Genomic DNA, 10,772 nt, shown 5'->3' with positions numbered 1-10,772 from the left:
CGCTGCCTGCTGCACCTCTGGCCAGCCTTCATCCTTCATCCTTCTACAGAACCAGAGCTGCATCTGCTATCATCCAGTCAAGTCTTTGCCTCTGGCCATCAGAGCATCTCTGCCTCGGTAAGAAGACGCTGCCTTACACAATGTCGTAAATATGTGACGTGTGCCTAAAGACATACAGGTTGTAATTGTTTGTTCGCAGCATTGCTTTTAAATACAACAAGTTGTGTGGTTTCCTGGAAATCCATGAAATCTTATTTGTTATTTTTCACGAGTACTGTTGATATTACTGTGTGTCACTGATGTTGATATCATCATCTCATATCGCAGAGAAACACAAGGGCATCTTCTGTGTGGTACAGAATCAAAGACATCGAGATAACTTTAGTTATTCATTTTTATCTATGATTCTGAACTTGTGTACACACTTAAATCTTTGTCAGTCAGTTATGTATGTTATAAATAATCTGATTTATAGAGGTTTTGGTTAGTCGTGAGTTTCACAAAGTTAAGGACATTTACTGCTCACAATGTGGGAAACTGTCTTTGGCTTTCCAGCACAAGATAAAATACAACACAATACATTTGATAACGTTGTTTTTTATCATCTTATCTTTGTTAATTTACTTATTAATTTTAGTTTTGGTCTCTTTGTTTGCTCTGTATCTTTGTCCCGCTCAACTGTTTTTCTAGTTTCTGTATATGTATAATTACATATTAGCTCTTGTGAAGGAAAAAGCGGTGCGATAAAAGGTGCCTGAGTGCTGCCCACTAAAACTTCTGAAGAAGCATTCAGGCAGCTTTAGTCGGCTCTTCGTTCAGGTTTACATCCAAATTTAGCATAAATCCTAAACGAATTTTCCAACAAATCAGCAAAATAAAATGCAAATTATTGTACGTTTCCATCCACTACAGAGATTAACAGCTGGTGCCGTAAAACATACAACAAGATGTAATTAGAAGAGCGACAGTCAAACCTCAAATTGACAAAAAACGTGATGGACATATGACCTTTATGTTTGTTTCGTGTATTAACTTGAGGAACGTTTATATTCTTTAAAATCTGGGTCAACTGAATAAAAAACATTGTCGACGCTATTGACAATAGCTTGGCTGCGGTCGCGAGTTTGTGCAGGATGTCCTGTGTCGCACTAATGATCTGTGATCTATCAGTGGTCTGCAGTGTTTTAATCATCTCGCTTGGATCCTCCACCAAGGTGATACCAAAGAAAGTACCAGGTATCCACAACCTTTGCCAATTTGAAAACAAAAATAAAGAACGATTCCAAGCTAGTTAAGTCGAGTCGTGCTGCAACATGCAGTCGAAATGCAGTTGTTATTTGTAATTTATTTGTCATGGCCTGGTTTCATTGCGACATGTTGATGTTATTTGGCCTTCTTTTCTTTCTTCACGTAGGGTTTTCTATACACAAATTTAAATTATGCAAAAGTATTGTTACACTACAAGCCCAGAAAGGCCAGACATGAAGAAGTAGAAGGTGTCCTATTCATCTACATTGTCTACATAACCAGGTTATAATTGACACTTTCTATTAAAACGCTGATCTTCTGGCAATCAACACATTAAATCCAGCTGCATGAGCAGATGCCTTAGGCCTCATGATGGCAGTCTCTATATCTTCACTATCTCAGTAACCTGTTGAAAGGTATATTTATTCTCCATCTGGCCTCCAAATCTTCAGGTCCAATCTTCATGAGAAGTTTATCATCTGCATCACTAACTGTCAATACAACATGGATTTGGACCAACAGCAAAGCTTTTACAATGGTTTGGTTTTTCCCAGGATATTGGCCTAATGCCACTGCACCTGACTAATAGCAGAAATTAATCATACGCCATCGGCAGTTAATACAACCCACCTACGGTATAAAAAAGAAATTGATACATTTAGTTTTACAGATATGGAGAGATGTGAAAATATTGTAAAAAGCAATAAAAACAGAAGCCACACACACACACACACACACACACACACACACACATACAATCTGTCTTTATTTGCTTTTCATAAAATAAGCAACAAATTAAATTGTCCACCTAAAAATGGATTTATAATGTGAACACCTGCACATGTCGCCGCTGCCATAAAAGAAAAAGGATCCAGTTCACTTCCTGCAGCCTGCACACTTTCTTCCCAGCTATAGTCATATTGCAATAGTCTTTTTTCCTTGTTCTCGGGAACAATGACTTCCTTAGTTGGCCCGAGTTTCCCATGAGAAACAATAACAAGGAAAAGAAAGTCCTTTAACACTCACACTGCAAACAGTCACGCCTGGCTGTACACACTCCTTTAACTCCAGATTCAAACAGACCTTTTTCTTTTTTTCTTCTCACGACAAGCCGAGCAGCCGATGAACATTATGGATAGATGATCTTTAATCTCACACATGACCTTTTCTTTTTCTTTTTTCAGTTCAGATTGAATGATTCAGGTTAAACACACTTGTGAAAGAGCAGACTTTTGCTTGTTTTAATCACTACTTATTAACTTAAATCTAAACACTTCAGATGACTTCTGTGATAAATGAGCAACCACTTTCACTTCAAGAGAGGGCTTAGAGGAGAAATGTCAGACATCACAAACTCTTAAGCTCAAATTTAACCGTTGTTTCCTGGCGTTACAAGTTCCTTATGTGAGGGAGGCTATAGATCGCGTGTAGGGGGAGGGATGCTGGACACAAATGGATTTAAATGGACAATATTTAACACTTTGGTCTGTTTTTTTTCCACAAACAACATATAGTTCTGATTACACAGCATATCAAATCCAAGGTGATGATATAAACCTCAAATGATCACAACTTTTCATGTTAAATGAGAACAAAGAAATACGGTTCCCAGGGTGGACGCCTGCATGGAGGGAGTCCTTTACCGTCGGTGTCAAAGACTGACTTTGCTGAGTAAATGGAGCAAGCTCTAATGCTCCTGAAATGAATATCAGCGTCTTGACCAAACTCATTTAGAGATCAGTCAGGGTCTTAAGCCCTCTCCGCAGGGGTGTGTGTTTGTGTCTTTTTCTTGTGCCCCCTCTTCCTTTTGGAAGAAGGTAATATGGCTAAATTTGCTTTGCTAATGGGCTTAGTGCAAGCTGTTACAGAGCAGAGTTGACACGAAGCAGCCAGGCTGGAATACCAGTGGCTTTTAATCTGACTCCTGATGGAGCGAAAGGGAGGGTGGGCTATAGTTTACGAGAAATCTGGAGATAAAAGGAAGACTGGGGAGGAGGTTTTACAGTGGGGGGTTGAGGACCAAAGTCTGGAAGGGTAATCTTTTTTAGGGGCGGGGAAGATAACTTCATTTCACTTTTGGGGAGGTTTGGTAAAAGAGTAAAGATTGTCTTTTCTCAAAAGGTGTTAGCAGTTTTACATTTAATGTGTCCATAAGAAAAAAAGAAAAGTAAATCATGTGAAATGTTTGAGATCAGCATTATGAAAGAGTTTGGGCTTTTGAATGCAAGCTTTTCAAGAAGCCAAAATGACTGACAAGAGAGGAAGAAAAGGATCTTCAGATGCAAAGTATAAATATATACTCCATGTGCAAAATGTGCAAACAAAGTTAAAGTTTCTGACGAATAAATTAACTTTTTCTTCTCTAAGGAAGGTTTAATGTCACCTGAATTAATAATAAACTATGTTCACAAATGATCTTGGCTGACGGATGTAGTCTATACATTTAGCACGTCTTTTTTGTCTTGGCAAACAAAGCCATGAGTCTCCTTGAACATGTGTTCTGTGCTAGCACACTTCCGTTAGGGTGGCATCATCCACAACCACTGATAACCTGATGTGTGACAGCAGTGTGCCGTCCCATATGCCAGCTGTGGCAGGTAAACATTGTGGGTGCCATATGCGAGTTCGCCCCGAGGTAACAACACTTGTGCTACAGCTGACGTCCATAAATGAACACTTTATAAAGGCAATTTTCTGTTTGGAAGAAGCAATCCGTCGAGATTTCATAAAAACAGACAAAACACGCGGTTTAGTGGACGCTCTTCTCCACATTATCTAACTTGATTAAAAACTCCAGCTGACAGTGGAGACAGAGGGCTGCAGAGACGGCACCTTGAAAGCCGAGGCAGGCGGCAGAGCTGCTTCAGGTCTCAATACAAGTCACCTACCCCCAACACATCATCCATTCTGGGCCACTGACCCACAAATAAGAGACTCAGTCAAATCCATTTTGCCCCATGCCTGTCAGCGCTGTGTGTGTTTTAACTCTGTTGAGGGTCGTTTCCCCAAGTTCTCCATTAAGCTCAGGGTTCTTATAGAGCGGCACAGACTCACCTCAGTTCTGCTCTTAACACAGTAAAGAAGGACTCTCGCCTGCAGCTGCTCTGATGGACTTTATTACTCAACAAAAACAAATGCAGGTTTAACAGCCAGATAATTGCAGGAGAAGAACTTTTGGAGAAGGTATTTTCTTTTGGACTTGAAGAATGAAGTGAACTGCTTGAATGTTTGTCAGACAGGATTATCCTTTATGAGCAGATTTAAATGATGCTTCTACCTTTAATCTCTTCTCATCTTTGGATGTGTGTTTGTTTTAGAAAGATCTGTGGATTATTTCTGATTTCACACATTCAGAAAGACTCTTTTTTAACAAACATTTCCCAATGCTGAGAGGATACTTTGAAACTGTTTCACTGCTCTCAGTTCATGTGCAAGTAAGAGGTTAGATATAACTAGTTTAACGTGGCTTTTGTTGTCTCCTATGTCTCCAGGTACCAGTTATGTCGAATCCAGTGGGCAGTTTATCGGTAGATACAGTGTATGGATGCCACATCGGGATGACAGAGGACTCCCTCTCCATCCTGGAGCGAAACAGAGTCTCCGGAGAACCCTGGGACATGGAGGAGCACAAACCCGGCGTGGAAAGCCCCGAGCGTGGTGTGTCGGGCCTCTACCTGTCATGCTTCGACATGCTCCTCACAGAAGACGCCACCTGGCTGGTGAAGGTTTCAGAGGCTTCACCAACGCAGGATGAGCCCATGACTCGCATGGAGCCCCAAGAGGAACCAGAGCAGTGCCCCGTCATTGACAGCCAGGAACAGGGACACTCTCCTGGGCTGGAGGGGCAGGAGGAGGAGCGGTCTCTGGAGCAGGTGCAGAGCATGGTGGTGGGAGAAGTGCTGAAGGACATTGAAACAGCCTGCAAACTGCTCAATATCACCCCAGGTAGGTTGCTTTCCACCTTCATCTGCTACTGCAATTTGTCATCTTCAAGAGAGGTTTAAAGTTTAGAATTATAACTCACAAAGAAAGAAATCTTTAAGTACACAAGATATTTTTCATGACAAAAAAAAGGCCGTTATTATTTGCAAGTAGAGGGATATTGATTCAACCTAAGCTTCTGGATCTTGCCCCCAAAATCAACACATATTTGTGTGGATAGAGAAGAAGATGACAGATCTCTTAAATAATATCCTCACTGACGCACAGGCGTGTTTGCCTTCTCCAGGATCTGTTTAATCCTGACCTTTGCATGAGATCTCCTCGATTCTGACAGTGATGTTTCTTTCCTGCCGGTAGATAGAGTACACAGTCTTAAGGGCGAGGTCGCTCCTGCTCGCAAAAAGCAAACAGAGAAAGCATTATGTATTGTAGGACTTCTGGCTGTTATAGATGCAATCCACAGGCATCTGTTTTACTGATTAGAACAGTAAAAGCATAAAAGCATGATTACCTTGTGCTTCCAGTAAATGTATCATGTGTAAATGTAGCACAACATAGTATATTACAAAAACAGGGAATTTAACTGACTTAATATGACTTGGATGAATAATCCCAAACCAGGTCATTTAGTGCAGGGAGCTGTCTCACCTGTTCCCATCTTTCCCTGTTTTCATAGACCCTATAGAGTGGAACACAGGAAATGTCCAGAAGTGGCTGCTGTGGACCGAACATCTGTACAGGTTGCCCCATGCAGGAAAGGCCTTCCAGGATCTGACAGGAAAGGATCTGTGTGCCATGAGCGAGGAGGAGTTTCACCAGCGCTCGCCGCAGTGTGGAGACACGCTCCATGCACACCTGGATATATGGAAGTCAGGTGTGTGAGATTGTTTATTTAACAAGTTCATCGTAGCCTGCTGTTCCTACAATGATTGTATTGTCCAATGTTTGGCTGTTTGAAACTGAATTTGCATTTTGAGTGTGTTTATGTACATTAAGTGGATGAGAACTATTTTCTATTTTTTTAGCTACAAATCACAAATTTGCCTCGTAGGGTTTTACTATCTGTACAATAAAATGACACAGTAACAGATAACAATGTATTTAATTAAATGTTTGTCTCTCTTCTCTCGCCAGCTGCTTGGATGAAAGAGAGGTGTTCAGTTGGAGATACAAAAACTACAGGTAGGTCAAGACAACATTAAACTGTAATGAATAAAAGATGCATTGTAACTCACTCAGAATTAGTTTTTATTATTTTGTACACTTGCTTTTTGTATCTCATGGTTAGTTTGGAAATCTCTACGACTTCGTAATCTTTTGGGCTTCTGGGAAAAAAAAGTGATTTAATGTGTGAATCCCTACGCTGCGGCTTTAAATGTAAAAAGTGTATTTTTATTGGTTTAGACGGCGAGGATCTTTGGTCCGAGGCAGATTCATCTTGTTCCGGTCAGCCCATTCATCTGTGGCAGTTCCTCAGAGAACTCCTGCTCAAACCTCACAACTATGGCCGCTGCATTCGCTGGCTTAATAAAGAAAAAGGTATCTTCATGTTTTAAAATGCTACAGCAGCGACATGCACTTCAGTACTGGAGCTTCAATATGGGAATATTATTGCTTTCTTTTTTAGAAAATACATGTTTGAATGAAATGGAAAACATAAAGTGACAATAAACTAATATGTATTTTATAACTTTTTATACTGTATTTTAAAATCTCTTGTGTTTCCCACCAGGTATTTTTAAAATTGAAGACTCGGCTCATGTCGCGAGACTGTGGGGACTCAGAAAGAACCGACCTGCAATGAACTATGACAAGCTGAGCCGCTCCATACGTCAATACTACAAGAAGGGCATCATCCGCAAGCCTGACGTGTCTCAGAGACTGGTGTACCAGTTTGTTCACCCAGTATGAGGCAGCAGCATCGTGGGAGGATAAGGGGAGAGAAGGAGGACGGAGGAGGTGGAGATGGAAACCTACAGAACCGAAAAGGACACGCTGTCTCACCATGCACTTGAACAACTAAGCACAAGATGAAAAGGTGACAGAAAACACGTGCACTGACCAACCCCGACGGCACACACGTCCACTGCCAACAGTAGAAACAACAGCAGCTGCACGAAGGTTGATCTGTGCACAGGCCTGAGAGGAAGAGACAAAACAATGTGGCTGTTGAGGCTTTTTCCTGAATGAAACCACCACAGATTTAAAAAAACACAAAACTTCCGTGTCATTTTTGCATGATCTGCCTGTTTATTTTCCATAATGTCATTACAGATATACAGCAAACAGTTAGAATTGATTCCTCTCACGTACACGCTTCAGGAAAACGGCCACACCCACGTTTGTTTTGTCTTTTTGTTTCGCTCATCTTGACCGCTGTCTCTGTTTGATTTGGAGCCTGTTTTTCTGACACAGTTATTGTGGTTAGGATTGTTTTGCTTAGTTTCTGGGTTTGGTCCTGGCTGTTGAACTCGCAAGCAGTCAGCTCCTGTAACCCATCGACTATCTTTTATATCATCTGAAACGTACAAACAAGGAGACTTAAACAGAGAACCGGTTATCAAAAGGATCCTCAACACATGTTGTGACTGTGTCATGTGATTATTATTATTATAAGGTGTAACTTAGTGAGGAGTAACACGTTTCCTGAATATCGTCTCACTGCTGAGGAGCCCTGCTTTATATTTTATGCTGTAAACTTTGGTTTGTACTCGTGTACATTGCATTTTAGGTTGTGTGTGTTTTACTATAGAGATTCAACGTGTTAAAAAATGAAATAATCATATAAATAAGTACAAACAAATATATGATAACACCATGACATGGTAAAATAATTCAATGATGGTGGTCCACTTTGAAAAAAACAAAAATCTTGAAAGAAATTAGATTGTCATATTTGGTTCAGACGTTCATGGTCCCCAGACGATGAATTGTAATCACTTTGATGATCCTGCTTCATCTAGCGCCATCATCAGGTCAAAATGTTCTCTCATACCTGCAACACCAGCCTCAGCTGTGTTTTGTGTTAATTAGCCAAAGTCCGCATGTTAACGCGCCAAACTAAGACGTTGAAAATGCAACGTGGGAACATTGTGAGCCTCACAGAATCTCGTGTGTTGCCTCAGCTCAGTGTTGTGACACTTTATTTAAATCTTCTTCATTATTTCAGGTCATTTTTCAAGCAGCATTTCTTTTACCACAAACATTTCAAAGGTATATTATCAGCTGTCTGTTAATTCAGTCAGGAATAACAACTGTCTCTGCACTGTTTTTACTTGATTGAAAGATGTGATTAAAAGTAACATTATTTAATGAATTGCTAATTGAAGGGGAAAATAAGAACATACTTAAAACTGCTGGGTTGAATTTTTGAAAAAATGAAATAAAATGTGTTAAAGTTTGCCGGATGAAATAACATTTTCTTTGTTTTGGATTATTCCATGAGTCATTTTCACATGTTTCATTTATTTATTGAATTTTTAAGCTTTGGTGCGGCTTATTTCACACTCACTTCTGTAAACTGCCCGAGCAAGAATATGATATCCAAGCTTTAAACAGGACTTAATAAACGATGTAATAAAATCTCAATAAAATCTAATAACTCGTAAACGGTTTGTCTGCCACATGTGCTCAACAATTAATCTGCGAAGTAAGTGTTATTTCCTGATTCGTTTCATCTTTTCTTCTCACTTCACTAACTGTTCTTTCTTTATATAGTCCAACAGGTTTTAATGTGTCCTAATTGTTCATTCTAGGACGTAAGCCAAGAACAGCTGCCCTGGAGCCATAATGAGCAATTTGCCATTGAGGTTGTGGAAGGCTTATTTATAAGCACCATAGTGATGTGGTAATATACCGACAAATGTTCATTTACAGACCTGTACAATACAAACAGAGTCATTTATTTGTAGGCCTCGCTCCGTCATCGAAGCTGCTAACTAACAACCGTTTTATTTCAACATCCAAGACGAGTCCAAGCCAATTATTAAAAATATGTTTAACAGTATTTCATTTTTACAGAGCAGATTCATCATAGAGAGAATAAAATAATACATTGAAGCCTTGATTCATTAATTCTTTGCACACAAGATGTAATTCTTGGCCTCAATTTACTTAAATCGTTCCCACGATTTGGTAAATTTGCACAAGTTACGGAGAACCAGCGAAACAGAAGCATGACGCACCTGTTCGCAGGACGGCACCTTCTCCATGGAACAATCTGCAGACTGATCTTAAACTTATTAACTCCTAATGGGTTTAAAACGATGGGGAAATCTATTGAGTACACGGTGTCTGTAAATGTTTTCATTTTATAGGTACGAGACAATTTGACATAAGTCCAATACAGAGCACGAATCTGATGTGCTGCACAGAGTTTATTCCCACAGATCGTTTTCATCTCCTGTAGGTGAAATATAAAGCTTTCAATTTCACAAAACATCCTTTCAATCGTGATCATGTTAATGTACTCCAAGCCATGTGCTTTTTAATTGATGAAACTCTGTTGTGGGACAAACCTGGTTAATTAAAAGCTAAATATATATATTTATATATAAGTGCAGTATATTGCCGACGATATAATTGTTAATCGTTAATTTCCTTTGACTAACAACATGTTTTGATAACTCATCCCCAATCTAAAGTAAAGCTTAATTAAAGACTTCATCCAGAGTTCCCTACGACCAAGGACAGGTGGTGGTGACTGGAATTAATGATGTATCCTTATGCAAAGAGTAGAAGTTCAAAACAAAACAATTCAGGGTTGATGTTCCTTCAAGTCATGTGACAAAGAAAACAACTCAGGAAATACCAAACTACAAACGTAGTCAACAAATGTTGGGTGAAGTCCCGTGGCACCGTGGGAATTGTTTTGGTTTGTGTATGTGGTCCGTGAACTGGCAGCAGGTGGAGATTAAACGGGATGATTCTGAAGGGTTGTTGTTTGTGTGACACACACTCACAACATGAGGACTAATGTGACAAAGAGTTGAATGTAGTTACTACTGACGTCTAGTGGTAGACTTGGATATTACATTTAAAGTAAAGTGAAGTGAAGTCTGTGTGTCTCCAGGGATTAAGTCTTTCTCACACTGGATTAAAGGTGAGAAGCTCAGCGTCACTGTTAAATACTTTTTTTTGTTTGCAGCCCTATTGCTAAAATTGAATTTAAATACATTTCCCCCTCGTTAACGATCACTAAATACCCCACGATGACAAAGCAAAAACAAGATTTTAGATTTCTCTGCACACGTATGAATAAGAAATAATCACATAAGCACGTTTTCAGACCCTTCAGCACTCAGAGCTCTGCAGGCTGATAAGCTTTGTCGGATGTGAGACCTTTGTATACACAGGTGTGTGTGTGTGTGTGTGTGTGTGTGTGCCTTTCAAAATCATGTGTAAATGTACCACAGGTGGGCTCCAGCTAAGGTGTAGTAACAGCTCACAGATGATCAAGAGAAATGGGAGGCACCTGTGTCAAAACAATTTCGAAATATAATGAGAAAAAAGAGACTTTGTCAGTTTACCTTTCATACTTTAAGTACATTTTAACGATATATTCTTTTACTTTTCAACATTTA

At 39.7% G+C, this 10,772-nt stretch overlaps 1 protein-coding gene across 1 annotated transcript; it reads left to right on the top strand.

The window, feature by feature from the left end:
- The first annotated feature begins 4,748 nt into the window (after positions 1-4,748).
- Positions 4,749-7,101, top strand: spdef (SAM pointed domain containing ets transcription factor). The gene is made up of 5 exons (XM_029432445.1): positions 4,749-5,193; positions 5,867-6,064; positions 6,325-6,372; positions 6,595-6,729; positions 6,923-7,101. Exons 1-5 carry the CDS (start codon positions 4,749-4,751, stop codon positions 7,099-7,101), a joined length of 1,005 nt encoding a protein of 334 aa, XP_029288305.1.
- The last annotated feature ends 3,671 nt before the right edge of the window (positions 7,102-10,772 follow it).

The sequence above is a fragment of the Cottoperca gobio genome, chromosome 5 (genome assembly GCF_900634415.1).
Source record: "Cottoperca gobio chromosome 5, fCotGob3.1, whole genome shotgun sequence".
In the NCBI taxonomy this organism is placed as follows: domain Eukaryota; kingdom Metazoa; phylum Chordata; class Actinopteri; order Perciformes; family Bovichtidae; genus Cottoperca; species Cottoperca gobio.
The sequence above is the reverse complement of the archived record's forward strand: the minus strand, read 5'-3'. Positions and strand labels throughout refer to the sequence as shown.